This window comes from Elephas maximus, chromosome 8 (assembly GCF_024166365.1).
Source record: "Elephas maximus indicus isolate mEleMax1 chromosome 8, mEleMax1 primary haplotype, whole genome shotgun sequence".
In the NCBI taxonomy this organism is placed as follows: Eukaryota; Metazoa; Chordata; class Mammalia; order Proboscidea; family Elephantidae; genus Elephas; species Elephas maximus.
The window spans coordinates 10,849,690-10,866,958 of NC_064826.1; the positions used below are offsets into that span (position 1 = coordinate 10,849,690).

The window sequence follows — 17,269 nt, forward strand, 5'->3', positions numbered from 1 at the left end:
TACAAGACTAAGGCCTTTACAGAGAAAACTTTAAAGCTTTATTAGAAGACATAAAAGAGGGTTTGAATAAATGAAAAGGTATACTGTAAGTGAAATAAGAGTCAAAAACCAAAAAATCAAACCTGTTGCCATCAAGTTGATTCCGACTCATAGCGACCCTATAGTGCAGAGCAGAACTGCTCCACGGGGTTTCCACGGAGCGCCTAGTGGATTCAACTGCCGACCTTTTTGCTTAGCAGCCAAACTCTTAACCACTATGCCACCAGGGTTCCCATAACAGAGTAAAGATTCTACTATTCTTCCCAAACTATTCTACAAATTAAATTCAAACTTAACATTCCAGCAGGATTTTTAGGGAACTTGAAAAACTTATTCTATAATTCACATAGGAGAATAAAAACCCATAATTAGCTGAGTCAACATAGAAAAGCAAACAGAGGGAGACTCTATTACTAGATATTAAGGCATACTAAAAATCTGCAATCCACAAGAATGTAAAACAGCATGATACCGGTGCGGGAATACATAAATAGAACAATGGAACAGAATAGAGAGCTCAGAAATAGACCCTTGTGTATATGAGACCTTGAGAGATGATAAAAGTATTACCATAAACCAATGGGAGAAGTACTGATTTACTAGATAGTGCTGGGAAACTGATTAACTATATGGAAAAAATAGAGTGAGGCTTCAAAATTACACAATATACAAAGGTGGACACTGGATGGCAGACAATAAAATGAAAGGGAAAATACATAGCCAATAGAAGAAAATGTAGAAGACTATCTTTGTTACCTAGAAACAGGAAAGTGTTCATAAACAAAACCTCGAAACACAAATGTAAGACAAAATGTGGACAGATTTGACTATTAACAAGGTAAGGATTTCTGTTAAATAAAAGATGCCATAGACACTGTTGTAAGACAGGTAACAGACTAAGATGTCTGCCATATCTAAAATTGATAAATCAATCTGTATGACATAAAAAGAACTTCTAAAATCAAATAGAAAAGGAAAATACAATTGAATAATGAGCAAATTCACAGACAGGAAGACTAAATGTGGTCTTATTTGTGGACACGACCTAGGTACCCATCAGTAGGGGAAGAAATACGCAACGTGGTAGATGTGTACTCTGGAATCCCGTGCAGCCATAGGCAACAACAAACAAGATGTGCACATAGCAACATGGATAAACCTAAGAAAGTCACGTAAGAAAAGTAGGAAACAGCCAAATTTATTATATGGTACCACTTGCATGAACTAAAATCGCATGCACGTGAAATAACACTGCTTGCTTCAGAAGGATGTGTGCACAAGGGGCAGAATGCTCCTGAGATGCGAGGATGGCAGACTTTGGACATGGTATCAGGAGGGACCAGTCCCTGGAGAAGGACATGGTGCTTGGTAAAGGGTCAGCGAAAAAGAGGAACACCCTCAAGGAGATGGATTGACACAGTGGCTGCAACAATGGGCTCAAACATAACAAGGATTGTGAGGCTGGTGCAGGACCAGACAGTGTTTCGTTCTGTTGTACATAGGGTCGCTAGGAGTCAGGGCCAACTTCATGGCACTTAAGAACACCATCATGTGTATAAACTAGAATTGTATATGTACGACACCGCTTATTTTAGGAGAATGTGTGGATAACAAGAAGCACACATCCTATCAGAGCGAGTACTAATGGGAGGGAGGGGAGCGTGGATTCGGGGACATGGGGGACCTAATCCAAACTAAAATGAGGGAACAAGCAAGTCCTGCACTGAGGATGACAAGGTGCCATGAACTGAGGCACGTGATGAATGCATTACTTGCACGTGACGTACCATAAAGTACATACGAATGGCACCCATGCCCATTGCACACAGGGTTGGGAACTGCAGCGGTCCCTTGACCATGAAGGTAGAGCCTGGAGTTGCCCGGGCGCTTCATGTGGAATCTGACTCTTGGAACGGCCAACCTGACAGCCACCCAGACTTTGCTGACATGGCTGGAATCACTGGCTAAAGTTTCACCTAAACTAGGTTTCCTCTAGACAACTCAGTTATATGAACCAAAACATTCTTTTTAAGCCATTTCGGAGTTTCTGACACCCACAAAGACTTTTAACTGATATTCTCTCCTGTACTTTTAATATTAAAACAAACACACAATAACGACACCAAACAGATTTTCAAGAACAGGGTGGCATGCATCTCTTTGACAGGCTTGGAGCAGTTAATGTCTGCTTCTAAGGTCTCCACTACAGAAAAAGAAAAGTTCCTAGCGCTGTCTTTCTGCTTGCGGCTGCCAAGACTGAATGGGGGAGGTAGAGGGATTACTAAACAGGGCCGAGGAGAGAGGGGCAGTTTTGGCAAGTCAGAAATAACCTTGTAAACAGTTAAACGATTTCCTCCACAAAACCAAACCGTTGCTGTCAATTCCGACTCATAGCAACTCTATACGACAGAGCAGAACTGCCCCATAGGGTTTCCGAGGAGCTGCTGGTGGATTTGAACTGCTGACCTTTGGGCTAGCAGCCGAGTTCTTAACCACTGTGCCATGAGGGCTCCTTACTCCACAAAAGGAATCTTAAAATATGAATTCGCTTGAGAGGTGTTGGAAGAGCATTTCTCTTACTGGAAAAAAAAAAAAAACATCTTACAGACTTAGCAAACCAAGAGGAAGCATGAGACAAACAACAAAGGCAGAGAAGGGACAGAGTAAGAGCGGCCAAGACGTGTTAGCACTTATGATGTGCGAGGCACTGTGCTAGGTGCTTCCCACCCCTCATCTCTAATTCCAACAAGGGGTCCTGCCCAGGCCCTCATCACTGCACAGGTGCGGGAATAATGAAAGGCTCTAGCATCTTGTTTAAAGTGACTCGGCTCTGCAGTGGGAATCTGGAAGCCTGTGTCTGTCTGATGTCAACCTGTGCTCCTTCACAGTGTGCCACCCTTCTAGAAAGCAGACCAGACAGAGGGACATGGAAGGGCAAATACACAGAGAGAGAAAGGAAGTGGCATCAGGGTCCGTGTAGATGCAGAAGAGCTATGGTTTTTGAGGTAAGGACACACATGACATCCAGAGTATTCCTGCATCGGAGAGCCCGACACTGTCTTGTGCAAAGCTCACGATCTCACTTGCAATGTCATCCAACCCTCAGTGTACCCAGAATCAGCTCTTTGGGTTTTATTTCCAAATTTTGAACTTTTTTAAAGTCAAGGTTTATTTTCTCCTGTATTTCTCCAAGCTTTCTATGTATATGAAGTAATGTCACAGATCTCAGACACTCGCTTTCAGATCTAGAGTGCTGGATTGTTCAGTATCTGTGCCTACATGAGCCTTCACCTGCCTGTTTACTAGATATGCACAAGGGTGCCAATACATACGTGTGCTTTCACCTGTGATAATCATCTAAATGCCAGCCATAAAGACTGGACACAATACACCACAGTGACTCCACAACCGTGGAATACTGTGCTTGTGTTTAAAGAGAACAAGGCAGGCCTCTAGGTACGGGTATGGAGCAATCTGCAAGACAAGACTTGTGAAATAATGGCAGGTACAGAACCATGCATATGGGATGCTGAATTCACCTTAACAAGCCAGTACATATTTACGCTTAAAAACGGAGACAGTGGTGCAGTGGTAGCTCTGAGGAAGGGGAAGAGGGACCACAGGTAGGGAAGAGACTGGCTTTTCCTCACTGTACACCCTGGTACTTGGTATTTTTCCCCCTTAACCAAATTCAAGGATAACCTTTTTCAAAAAATCTTTATGAAAAGTTAAATAAGAAAGCACTCTTTTGACTTAGCTTCTCTGTTTGAATTCACTCCAAGTTACCTGAAAATTACTTATTTAAACAAGCAGTTCATTTTATCTTCCCTCCAAGCCAAATCCAACTTGAGATCCAGTAGGGTCTGAGTGGAAGTAATAGGTTCTTGTCCCCTCCCTCCTCCCAGCGAGGACACAAGAGCCTCCTGTCCATTGCTTTCTCCCACTCTTCAACCAAGTCTACCTATTTGTTTCTTAAAAAAAACAAAAAAAACAAAAAAAACCAGGAACAACAATTTACCCATGTTATCCATGTTCACTGATTTAAAATTTAAAAGAAAAATAAGAAAAAGCACTCCTACCACCACTGTCTTTTGAGAAGTATGTCTTTATATAGCTATCTATGCATATGTATGTTGACTTATAACATAGGCACCTTGGTCATTTAATATTACTATATTTACTTAATCAGTCCCCTCTAACATGGCATTAGACTGTTTCCAACTTTTTTATCTATTAGGAACAAATCCCTGTACACAAACCTTTGTATAAGTTGTATTTTTTCCTTAAAATAAATAAATCCATAGGAGTGAAATAGCTTAGCCATCCATTCGTAAAATCTGCCTTCCAGCTCAATCTATGGTGACCATTCCATGCATCCTTTTCTTAACCAATCAGACACCTTCCCATGTCGAATCTCAGGTCTGAGGCTATTTTGCTTAAGTGGAGAAGTGTAAAACATGTTCTCTGCTTTACGTATTTTCTCTACCCCCTTGAATAACCCCACCTTCTTGACACCTGACCTTCATTCTATTCAACTCTAGAAAGCTGGTTTTATTTATCTACTTGCTTATTTCTTGGCTCTTTGAATCATTGTATTTTGAAATCCTTAACTCCTGGGGCACATCTTCTTTTTAAAAACTTAGTCTTTTATTTATTTTTTTTAAATACAGGATAAATAATAAAACTAGTTGGATTTTATTGTTACCATTTTTGTAGATTTCAATTACAAATAATTGCTGCTATTATTTTGTGTCTTTTCGATACACATTTATGTATGTACCCAACAAAACTAGCACAATATCATTAGCAACTTTTTAAATACCTTTTTGAAATTCAATATATGGAAAACACTTCCTGTCTCATAACTACTCAATACTTGCAAAATATTTCATTATACGGAGATCATAATTTAGCCACTCTGAGAGCTGAGCACATTTGTTCCTTTATTTTTTTGTTATTATCAATATTATTGACAAGAATGTTTTTGTAAAGAAATCTTTGTCTTCACTCAGGAAAAATTCCTAGAAGATAAAATTAGTGTGATAGGGTAAGAATAGGTAAAATTCCTGATACACAGGACAAACTGCCCTCCATGGGAAATGAGTAGTCACTTCACATTTCTGCCAATAATGGTATTAAATTATTTGTATTCTTCATGAATGGGATTGAACATTTTTCACATATAAACTGGCTATCTGGATTTTTATTTTGCAGCTGAGCCTCTACCAAACACTTAAATAAAACTTCTTAGTTCTCAGTTGCCCTGAAAAAACAATCAGCTAGCTACCTAGTGTTTCTTCTGTATGCTGCTGACCACTAGTTCTACAGGATGACAATAAAAGCTAACATCTGTGAGGTGTTTTACCGTGTCAGACATTATGCTAAGTGTCAACTGGGATTACATGAAAAACTCCTTCTAGTCAAATACGCTTGAGTAAAAAAAAAATTAATGGGTTTTAACAAAACCTTGTTTATTAACAATGGAACCTTTAATAATATGTTAATATTACACATTTACAAGATAGTGCAAACATAGTTTAGTCAAATTATCTGGCCACATATTTTTTTGCCCCCAAAAAGCATCTGGGGCTATTACCAAGACACACTTTTGCAAAAACCGTCCTTAAATGTTAGTTTCTCTGTAAAACTAAGGATGTCCACGCAGTCCTCAGCACCACGACTTTCTGAAATCCTTTATCTTCATGACAATACACTGGAAATACATTTAAGTAAAAGGACAAATAAGAAAAGGCACCCATGCCACGACTCCTCGTATTTCTGGGTGTTTGTCCCATAGATTTTTCTACATATGTATGCAGTTACACTTATAAAATACCAACTGCTCTGACAAGTTGCTTTCTATCTCTTCATCTGTTTCTGCCCTCTACCTGGCTTTCTAAGGTGTGGATTCTTTTTCTTCTCTTCTAACAATACATTTCCTAGAAGTCCTCTACCCATAAGGCTTGAAAAGATGACACTCTGCAGTAAGTTCCATACCTGCATCTCAAGTGCTCATCCTGCAGCAGCCATCTCTAAATAAACACACCTGCACCCCAATACCTCCCCACATACCCACACCCCATTATCCACACCCACAACCCCATTATCCACACACACACATATGCCCCTATCCACAGGAAGACTCTCATAATCTGGCGCCCTCCACTAACCCAAATGTACACCCACAATCAGCAGGTCCACTTCCTGTTTCTCCCTCGCCAAATCCTCCTGGTCCCCGGAGGCCCAGCTCCAGTGCCATCCACTCAGTCTTCCCAGACCACTCAGTCCAATTCCTCCCCTCCTCTGAACTCAACTGTCAGGCAGCAGGGGCCTCGCCTGTATGACACATTCTGCATGTTTCTCTTCACTTGTCATGTGATTGTAAATTGTGGGAGTATGTGGGCGGGGGGGGAGAGTGTCCTTTGCCTGCCTAACCCATAGTACCTAGCCCAGTGTGATACAGACAAGAGAGGCTCAATCACGACTGTAAGAATGAAATCTTCAATCCAGGTTCACCCAATAACTGCGCAGACACGGGGATAATATGTACATTCCTCTTTATTTAATACAACAAACACGTAACACGTACAAAAAGAAAATCAACACTCATGTAAAAGGCCCTGTCACAGACGTTTGACGGCCAACATCTACACCCACTCAAATAAGGCTCCTGCTGGCAACAGGGCTTTGCTAGCGACACCTGGAATATGAGCAAGGCTGTTGCAGAAAACAAAGAATAAACATAAATCCCTGCCCTGAAGGAGTATATCCATGGGTTAATCTATGAAATCCACAGACTCCTATCTAGGAATGTTTAAGCTATCTCAGATGAGACGTGTGATTTTTTTTTTGGCGGGGGGGTGGGGGAGGTTAAAAAATTTAGCTGCCCTTCCTCCTTCTCAGAAAATATATGAGCTCTCTAAAAACTGAGACCAGCAACCACCAAGCCGGGTTTGACACTTTACCACTGAAGTCCAAAGGGCACGTGGAACTGACGACGTAAAGGCAGGACAGCAGTAACCAGAAGTTTAAGGTCCTAGCCATTCCTGGGAGCGAGTACTGAATCGACTGCTGGGAAAGACACGAGGGACACACCGTGGCCCAGTGCAGGGGTCAGGAGCAGCGGTTTGCCCATATTCTCGCTCTGATTAGCGCTGGGAACTGAACAAGCAAAAGCTCGTCTCACAAAAGCCTTACACGAACACACACACACACACACACACGCCCACACCATCCACAGAGCATCACCACCCCTTTCATTTAAATTTATTATTATTATTTTTTTTTTACTAAAATAATACAAAAAAGGGAGACAGGTGTATTTACAAAAACCCATGGCTGGTACAGTACATAATTTTTAAGACACACTAAATGCTACAATCTTTCAGGTCCTGAGATTATTACAAATATCAACTCAAAGCCTGTGTTTAGGTCCAGTTTTTAAAGAGGAAAAAGAAAACCCCAAAATGTTAAGTCACACACTTATTTAAAATACAGTATATCCCTTCAAGTTAGCAAAAATGCACCTCCCTGTCAACGAATGTGATACAGTAATGGGTGCCGTCCACCTAAGGAGCAGCAGTGACCTGGGCCCCTTCCTTCCACATTGATTTTGAAACACGCTGGCATCTTTGTGGAGGCGGCTAAAGAAAGAGGAAAGTTGTGTAACTGGAGGGAAGTTCCTCTACAGACTGAACGTTTGCTGTTGAAGTAAGTCCTGTTTTTCCTTCTGCTACCAAACAAAATCCACAGTGTAAGGGCTGGAAAGATGTGCTTACCCAGATTAAAGACCAGCATCGTTACTTCCAACCGGTTACAGCACACAGTTCTGCAGTCCCATAATACTTTTTACAACTGCAAATTAATTTTCTTGCTTGTAGTAAGAGAGAAAATACCACTCACTTGGTCACCTTGGTAGACTCTGACTAACACGTGATGCGGGGCATGAAATTTTCACCAAAAGAGATTTATTTTCCTCCTTTTAAGTTTGACAATGTTTAGCAAATGAAGCACAGGGAAAGGCCCCGGTTTACATATTCCTTGAAGAACATTCTGATATTTTTGATATCTTCCGTGGTGAAATAATATTCCAATGACAGCCAACAAAGAAGAGTGCAAAGCTCAAACCCTTTCTCTGGAGATGGCCATGGTTAGAGGAAAGGATTTGTAGGGTGGCACCTACTTCTACTTGGAGAAGGGCCCCTTGCTTAGCTGAGGTCTCAGAAGGTGTACATGATTAATTATGCAGGCATGGCCAAAGAACCCAAACCAGACCCGCTGCCCTCAAGTCAAATTCCAACTCATGGCAACTCTACAGGACGGAGTAGAACTGCCCCGTAGGGTTTCCAAGGCTGTCATCTTTACTGAAGCAGACGGCCACATCTTTCACCCATGGAGTGAGCGGCTGCTGGGTTCGAACCACTGACCTTTTGGTTAGTAGCCAAGTGCTTTAACCACTGTGCCACCAGGACTCCTGTAGGCATAGCCAGGATTTAAAAAGTTGGCCGTATTTCCAAATACTTATATAAAACACTAACGCCTTTGTTCGTGGAGAATGGTTTCCTTCTATCTTAATGCCTCTAGCCAAAAGTGTGGCAACGCTTGGTAATTGTGCAGACACAGGAACGGGCAGCCCACGTACTGGCAGAGGGCGCTCTGCTCCTGCAAACAGCAGCAACCAGCAAAAAGGAGGGCGGCTTGCAGCTGCAAAGATAGAAAACACAAGCTAGCTAGGATCTGCCAAGCTAAGGGCAGGTTATCACACAGGACACTATACCACGGGCTGGTCGTGGCTGTGGCCAAGCCCTAAATGTGCTTTGTGGCTGGATGGAGCCGCTACCTTCAAAAACAGATGAATTCCCAAGTTACCTCAGGCAACGGTCATCTCATTTTTATTTCAATTAGGCTTCCATTAGTGCTCTCTTACAGAATGCTTTAAAACCAGATTTAAGATAAAACAGAATTAGATTATTAGTAGCAATATGGGGGCAAATTATGAATGGAGAGTTTTCTGAGGAACGTAACATTGCTAAGGATTTGATGGCCTATCTGACCTGCACCTTCGGGAAGCAGGCTGACTCCTGGGGAGGCATGAGAGAGAGCAAGCAAGGCAGAGCACGATGGGACAAAGAGCCCCCACAAGGTCTGCGTCTCTTCCCAATCATGTTGGAACAACCTCGCAATGGAATGGAGCTACCACCATAATTCTACAGTACAGAAATCTATTCTTTAATACAAAGGAGAAGAGCAAAAAAATTTCCAGTCACCAGTCATGACCAAGTGACTCTAAGTCCTGGGCAGACAGGCCCCTTAACTACACTCCTTATTTCGAATAGCATTTTGACCTGTTTAGACAACTCTTCAGAAAAGTGAAGTTTAAGTAATAAACAAACCACTGTGAAATGGAAATATGTAGGAAAGGTTGAAAAGTATAAGTATTAGAAAACAAAGAAATAAAGATCAAGAATGGCTACTTTCAAGCAAATGGTACTTTGGGGTATTTGAGAAAAATGTAATTTAACGTCAAGTTCTTCTAAGGCAGTCGGATGGAAATTTTCTAGGAGTCCCTGCTCAGGTCCTCTGCTGGGCTATAAACAAGATCCCAGAACATCCCTGGAGCCTCTACTCAATTCAATGGGGACACAGGATAGTTTGCCCAAGCGAGCGAAGGAAGGATGTGAAAGTAAGTTAGACCTCTCCTCCCCAGACTCTTAACAACATGTAATTTAAATTCCAGTCTACCAATTGGTTGTTGGAAGGTTGACTTGGTGGCTCAGACTAGAGGAAAGAATGAAGACTACAGGAAAAGAGGAATCCAACAGGCGGCTCAGACCAGAGGAAAGAATGAAGACCACAGGAAAAGAGGAATCCAACAGGCGGCTAAGACCAGAGGGAAGAATGAAGGCTACAGGAAAAGAGGAATCCAACATTAATCATCAGAGCTCTTCTCAGTCAGACTGACCTTCCATTTAGCTCTGCAAGCCCCAACTCTGTGCCACGGAGTCTAAACCTCTGACAGAATCCAACTCTGGGATGATGTTACCATAATGACCCACTGACATCCATAAGTCCACCTACAGTTTTGTACTAGTGAGGGGAGCTGTACTTAATTTTTTAATATAAAGTTCACATTTTAGGATAGACGGACACACGACATATCTCTATCTTATGCTTATCTGTTAATTTTCCCTAGTGGAACACACATTCGACAAAACCCTTATGCCTTATTTCTTTGGGTAGAAGTCCTGGCATTTGCTATTCGAAAAACTGAAAAAGAGAAAAAATGTAGGCAAATAGCGGGAAATAAAGAGTATGTTTATCTGCATAGTTGATACTGAGAGGCTACTAACTAAGGCCTTATCTGGAAAAAGCAACAATCCCTCCCCACCCCCAAAATAATAACAGAAGTTCTTATCACTAGAGATTAACTGGGCCTTGACCAATCCTGGGAGTTAACCTCAAGCTGTTTGCTCCCTCCACTCCCATGAGCTGGATAATTCATTCATTCTCTTTCCTGAAAACAAGCTACAACTCACATCTACAAACACGCTCACTAACTAGCAAGGCAGCATCCATCCTTCCCATTGTTGTTGCCATTTTGAATGCTAAGAGGAAAGCTGCTGTATTACTACTTCACTTGCATGGGTGGGGTGGGAGGAACAATCCTGACTTCCTCCTGGGGGCTAGGGGAAGCCAGCTTTCCTCTACCCCCCCAGCCCCACCCCCCCGCCCTGGCTAGGAAGCATTAGATGCCTCCAACTCCTCCGCGGTTGACCCAGCATGACTTACCAAGGTAGAGGTGGTGTGCACAGCTGACTGTGTAGTGCTTGCCTCGATGCAAAGCCACATAAACCTCTAACTAAAGGAGAAGTACATGCTCTCTGACTTATAAGACCGTGGAGACCATACATTCTCAGAAAGTTCAAAGCTTAGCTGTCACCAAACAAAGAATTTAAGGAAATCAGATTGAGAAGATGGAAATATGAGGCAGATAAAATTTTCAAGATCACTGATCATCTCCAATAAGCAATCATCCAAACTTTATCTAGCCTGAGCTCCGGGACTGGCAAAAATCACCCAAGTAGTAACACCACAAAAGATCCAAAAACCTACTTGTAATTACGCGACTCAGTGTCATTCTCCCCCGCCCCCTCAATGAACCTGAAACTAACCATTTTATCCCACCACAAATATAATATGTTTAAATAACAAATATGTATCTAAATTAGAATTCCAGTGATTTTTTTTTTTAACTTAAAAATCGTATGGTGTTTCATACCCATTATAAGGGAAACATTTTTTCAGTCTCTGCAGGAAGATGATAATACTATTTTCACTTATATAGGACATTTTTAGAAAAACTCAAAATACTTTTGAAATAGTAAAGTCTCTGATATCCCTGGGAGGTAGGTGAATATTGTTATACCCACTTTTCTAATGGGTAATCTGAGGCACAAAGGTTACATGATATTCCCCCTAAACACAGTCATTCCAGAGTAACACCTGTCAGCACTCACTAGTGGGGGTCTCTGCTTTCTCCTTTTGGGCCACCAGTCTCCTCTTCCCAATTAAAATCTTACTTCAAGGGGGCAATTCTTAGATACATTTGCACTGGAGCTTTGAGGATTGGTTGAACTTAGCCCCTAGGAGCATGTCACATCTGTTTTCAACAAGAAACAGGTAAATCATGGATGTTGACAGTTACGTTACTTTGCTCAAGGGAGAAATCTAAGTAACCAGAAATCAGATTAAGCCAGTGTAAACTTATCTGGCAAATAAAAAGAAAACTGAAGGTCTCTCAAGAATGCTATAGGTGATGTGAGTATTTTCTCATTATTTGAATTTTTTTTTCTAAGTTTATTAACCTTTTAACAGATATGCAGCTATGAATTCTTCAAAATGCATTTCCCAGGAGGAAACACGATACCTCTTTAATGCTGGCAAAGCTGCTAACTTCCTTCACAAGTTATTCAGACATGATTTTATGGTCCTGACTCCCGCCCCTCACAGTGCCCTTACTAACGTGACCCACAGAAGACCCGTTTTTCCAATGCTTTCTCCTGTGTTAGTTCTGCGAAGTTTGAAGGGTACAGAGCAGTAGGTCACATCCAGGAACAGTCAAATGAGTCTACTGAATTTATTTTATGTCTGATAACCGACTTGTTATATATATTTTTGTTAACTTGTACGAACAGATATTGAAATAAAGATCGCATCTTGTAGAAAGGCAATGTCCCAATTGCCAGTTTCAAGCCACTAAAAGCAATAGAACAAACAAGGCAGAAGTTTTGCAAACATTATTGAAAGGGGCGTCTTCAGAAAGGATGCAATGGTACAGCAGCTACTAGTTACATATATATATATGCATTACATATATGTCCGTGTGTGCGTGTAAATACATGCACACAAACATACATACATGTATCTTACACATATATCTGTACACATACAAAGGAAGAGTATTTCAGCATGACGTGATGCTGGCAAGTTTGAGATTCTTCCTCCTGAATCCCTGACTTATCAGCCTGTCCTTTAGGATATCTGAGGACAATTTCAAAAGGGGTGGGGAAAAAAGAAAAAGAAAAAAAAAGGCACTTAACCGAGACAAAGGCCTGAACTGAGCATGTCTTAGGAGTAGTATTCGCATTTTACCAGAGCTAAGAAGTGATTTACAAAGAGTTAAACTTCTCCCCTTAAAGTTTTATAAAATAAAATTGCATAACACGTTCTTGTGATCAGTCCTTTATCTACTACTGCGTTGTTCTTCCGCTTCATTATTACAAAGACAAAAGCTACCCCCTCCCCCCCACCGCCACAAGCAAAAAACAAAATGAAACAAAAACCCAACCATACTCATATAACAGAAAATCAAAGTGCCCCTTTTGAGGATGTAGGATCAGCAGACATTACAGTGCTGAAGTACAGGGAACGTTCTCAAGTTTGGCCTGATCATAGATTTTTCTCATTCTTCTTTCCAACTTAAAAAACAAAAATGAACAAAAAAACACAAATGCAAAACCTACATGATAAAAATACAGTGACCAGTGTGCTTTTACGGTACACTCCTAAAATAAAGCATCCTAATTCTATACATGGGTCAAACTATAGGATAAAAATCCCCTAGAAATAAAGAACTGTAGATTAAAGTCAACCAGTACAGGCAAAGTTCATTATACAAACGTAGCAGCAAATATGATAGATAATTGGAGTCCTAAGAGATGATCCCAAGGGATACAGAGTTCTCATAATCGATGGCAGTTTGAATAACAGTAGAATTTTTATTTCAGAAAATGTCTTGAACCAAGTAGAGGTGGAAAGGGATGTGGTAGAGGGCAACCAGAGGAGAAAGACCAGAAGCGCCTGCCCTTCCCAACCCTGGGTAGTAAACAATTCAGATCTGCTTTGGAAAAAAAAATATCCTGGGTTAAAATCATTTCCAATAAGTTGTTTCCACCAGGTGTCAAACCCACAGCATTCAAACATATGCCCGGCTCTTCCCCTTGACCTTGGTGATACAATAAACCCAACTCAACTTCCATGATGTAAAAAACATAACTGGGGCTAACAACATCCATCGAAGGGGTGACGGGCAAGGGAGTGCACTAAGGCAATCCTCAAAATGGGATCAGGACTCTGTCCCTTGAGATGAACCTCACTTCTTTTCCCGAAACCTTTTTCTTCAGGCTCTTTAAAAATCATGATTTTTTTTTTTAACGCTTTGATCTCAGAAGCCTATGAGAAAGCATTATCATTGACTTTCAATGGAAATTATTGCTCGCGTTTCCTTTGGAGGCTCTGAACGAGCTTGACACCTTGCTCCCCCACAGTCTCCATCCGAGGCCCAGCTCTGTCTCTGAAGACAGCTTGGCTGCCCGTTATTGCTTGTGAATACTGAGGATCAACTTGTATGTACAGTAACAGCTTATATTATCAGTGAAGGCAAGTTAAAACACAAGACAGATGAAAACAAACAGCGTCATCTTCCTGAATCAAGAATCCCGTGAGGGGGACCTAACTAAGTGTGCTGATCACTCTTCCATTGGGCTAATGCTCTTCCCAAACACGTCACTCTACGGCCTTTCCAACTATTCAACGTCTGAAAAAATAACATGATCGGACTTTTCAGTGCAAAAATACAGTATGAGTCGCAAGTCTCTGTGCTAAAAATAACCAATTTACATGTTTGCTTTTCAGTAAGAAAAACTGTAAAGACGGGACCATGAAGTACGGAGGCCATTTGCAATGTAAACGGATCTAGAAAAGAAAGGGGTCTGTATTTACATGCAGGAACTCTCTGACCACTCTTTCTCTGTGTATGATCTACAAGTTGTCTAACCCATCTGTACAACAAGAGGGTGTACCTGACTGAGATGACAGAAGGAGGGTCAGTGCAAACATGGTGGGGCGAGGGAGCCTGGCAGCAGCTCTTCGGGCATTGAGACTGAAGAGAAAAAAAAAATATAAGCTCCCCATCCGGACTTTTCAGAACTGAGGGCCTTTAGGCATCTGACTAGTTAGTATAAAGTGATGCTGGGAAGAGTTCATGACTCTCTTTTCTAAAGACAACAAAGAAAGGAGTCAGCAGGGATCTTCACGCGGCATGATTCAGAACTGATGGGCTAAGAAATTAATGTCATTTCTTGATTGAAACCTCTAATGAATTTATATATACCTCTGTGCGTGCACATCTATGTATATATGTCACACACACATTATACATACGTGTGTACATACACGCACAATGGTCAGCAGGGAGATGGAGCAATGTGCACTCCGCGAAGACCTGACTTCTCTCCTGGTATGAGGAATAAAACAAAGACTCTTTCCAGAGCAAAGCTCCCATCACTTACCCAGATACTAGCAAAGGCATTTTTTTTTTTTCCAAATTAGATAAAAGCAAGAGGTCCACTACACTGGAATAAATCAAGAACTGGTAAGCTTCCCTAATTAAAAAACCAACAAAACCTTAATCAAGTATACTCAGTACAAGTCAGACCTTTTTGCAAGACGCCACCATCCTTCCAGAATGCCCACTATGGCTGACACGCCATTCTTGTTTCACTGGTAAACTGAATTCATAGAAGCCAAGAAATCGTACCAATCATTCCTTTGAAATAATTCTTTCTCCTTATTGTAACAAGTTCTCGGAACTGAAGTTTTTAGTTATTTATTAACTTTGTTGCTATGAAGCAAGCCCACGCGCCTTTGAAGCCAAAGGAGAGGCATAGAGACCTGAATAGATCTGTAGAAATGTAGTCACAGTCCTATAGATTATTTGGGACTTTTGTTTATAAAAGCAAAAAGTATTACATAAATAATACTTTTATTTAAATAAACTTGATGGTATATAGGGTGATGTGTAATGAAAACTTAGGCTCAAAATCTTGCTACTACCAGCCTGATGCTGAATAGGTTTTGTAATTCTGTTTTTTTTTTTTTTGGTTAGTCTGTCATTATACATGGACCACAGAAAGAGCTTGAACTACTTTTATGGGTATAGTCTGAAAACATTTGGAAGCCTAAACAGAAAAAAAAAAAAAAGGCAGGACCATGATGAGGTGAAAAAATCACATCAAACGCATCCGAACAGATGCCCTTCTCCCCCGACACCCTTTGAGGACTGTGCTGTTTCCGTAACGAAGGGGTCTGTCTGAGGTTTACTTTCATACCAGCGTTATAAAGCTTTAAGATCCTAACTGCTCCCGATCAGTTTTGCTACACTGGATACAGGGAGCACAAGTATGCTGTGACGGTTATAAAAAACAATCCCTTCATCCTAATGTAATTCCTCCTTTAAAATACCATCTTCAAAATTCAACACAGATGAATGCCGTCCTGAATGATGACTGAGAGGCCTATGCAGTGTGCTGGTAGCTAACCACCCCCTGCAGTGCCACTAGCTGAGAGAAGAGAACACGAAGCTGTGAACTGAGGGAAACAGGGGCGCTGGGGCTCCCCGACAGTTCGTGCTGGCTGGCCTGCGACGGCTCACAGCACTGAAGCAGCAGTCCTAGCGCAAAGGAGCCCCACTTTTCAAGAGAACAATGTGAACACAGTCACATTTTAACATCAAGAATGGCAATACTGACCATCGATACCAGATGCACAAATCACCTGAAGAAAAGAGTTAAGTACCTGCTTCTGAATGGAAGATGCAACTGACCCTTTTACAAAAAGGGGAGGTCTAGGTTTCGTCTGACTTTAGAAACCAAGGTGACTCAGTAACATGCATGACTGTGCTAACACGACTTTCCTGCGGCATCCCCCACCCACTGCTCTGCGTGGGGAGCTGCTGCCCATGGGGAAGGTTCAAGTTTGCTCAGGATTTTGAGGGTACGGCACGTGCTCAGCTACTGCTGCATCGGATATGGGGTCGCTCTTTTTTTTGTGTGGCCAATTCGCTGCATCGTCTACTCAAACAGACGTGACCACTACTCCTGACAAACTGGCCTCCTTCCAGGATACTGCCTTCTATTACACAATTATGTCTGTGAGTGTCCAGATTCGACCCCTAGGATGGATGGCGTCCACCCCCAAATCCCTTCAACTGCCTCTTTCTCCCCCGGGAAAAATCAAATTTGTACTTCTGTGGGTTTGACAACTGAGTCTCGTTCAAGTCAGTTAACATGATAACTTTGTCTTTCTTTAGAGGAGACCAAAGGTCACTAACTTTGCCCGAAAGCATTGCTTCCTCCTGCACCTGACTTTGATCAAGTAATGTTTTCTCTTTTCCTCCTCACCACAGTGCTTGGGACGAGAGAATGTAAACATCGACAGAAGCAGCAGCCCTGTGACCACACAAGTACTTTCCCTTCAGGTAGAGTCCGCCAGCCAGTCACACGCCTCCTCTCCTTTGCTTGCTGGGAAGTCACTGAGATTTCCGTGGTAGTTTAGTGTCTCCTTTACTTTGGCCTCCATCTGAGAAAAAGAGATGTTGGATTGGTGTGGGCTGGCATGTTATCATGTAAGTAAAGCAAAACAATTAACTTTTATGTGGATGATGTGGCTAAAAAGTTCACTTTTAATATCCTACATGCTGTAGCATTAAAAGGCTGATGAAACACAAAGGACATAACTCAACAAGAATGATCCTCTTGTCTCAAATGACTGGGGTTCAACTGGTTTCAGTGGCCTATAAAAACAAGTATTTATAAATCAAGTAGTTCAACATGTATTTATCGTCTGCCTCATAGCCAACGGTGTCAAACGCTGTCAGGATTACAAAGGAACC

General features: G+C 41.6%; 1 protein-coding gene across 2 annotated transcripts in view; it reads right to left on the bottom strand.

Moving 5' to 3' along the window:
• Positions 1-17,269, bottom strand: part of UBN2 (ubinuclein 2) — a 99,490-nt gene that overhangs the window by 15,842 nt on the left and 66,379 nt on the right. Inside the window, exon 17 of one of the 2 annotated variants that reach the window (XM_049893126.1) lies at positions 15,560-16,956. The exons of the other annotated variant lie outside the window; for it this stretch is intronic. Within the exon in view, the coding sequence (XP_049749083.1) occupies positions 16,907-16,956 (50 nt within the window). The 3' untranslated portion in view covers positions 15,560-16,906. Of the gene's footprint in view, positions 1-15,559; positions 16,957-17,269 lie in introns of those variants that run through there. 2 annotated transcript variants of the gene reach the window in all.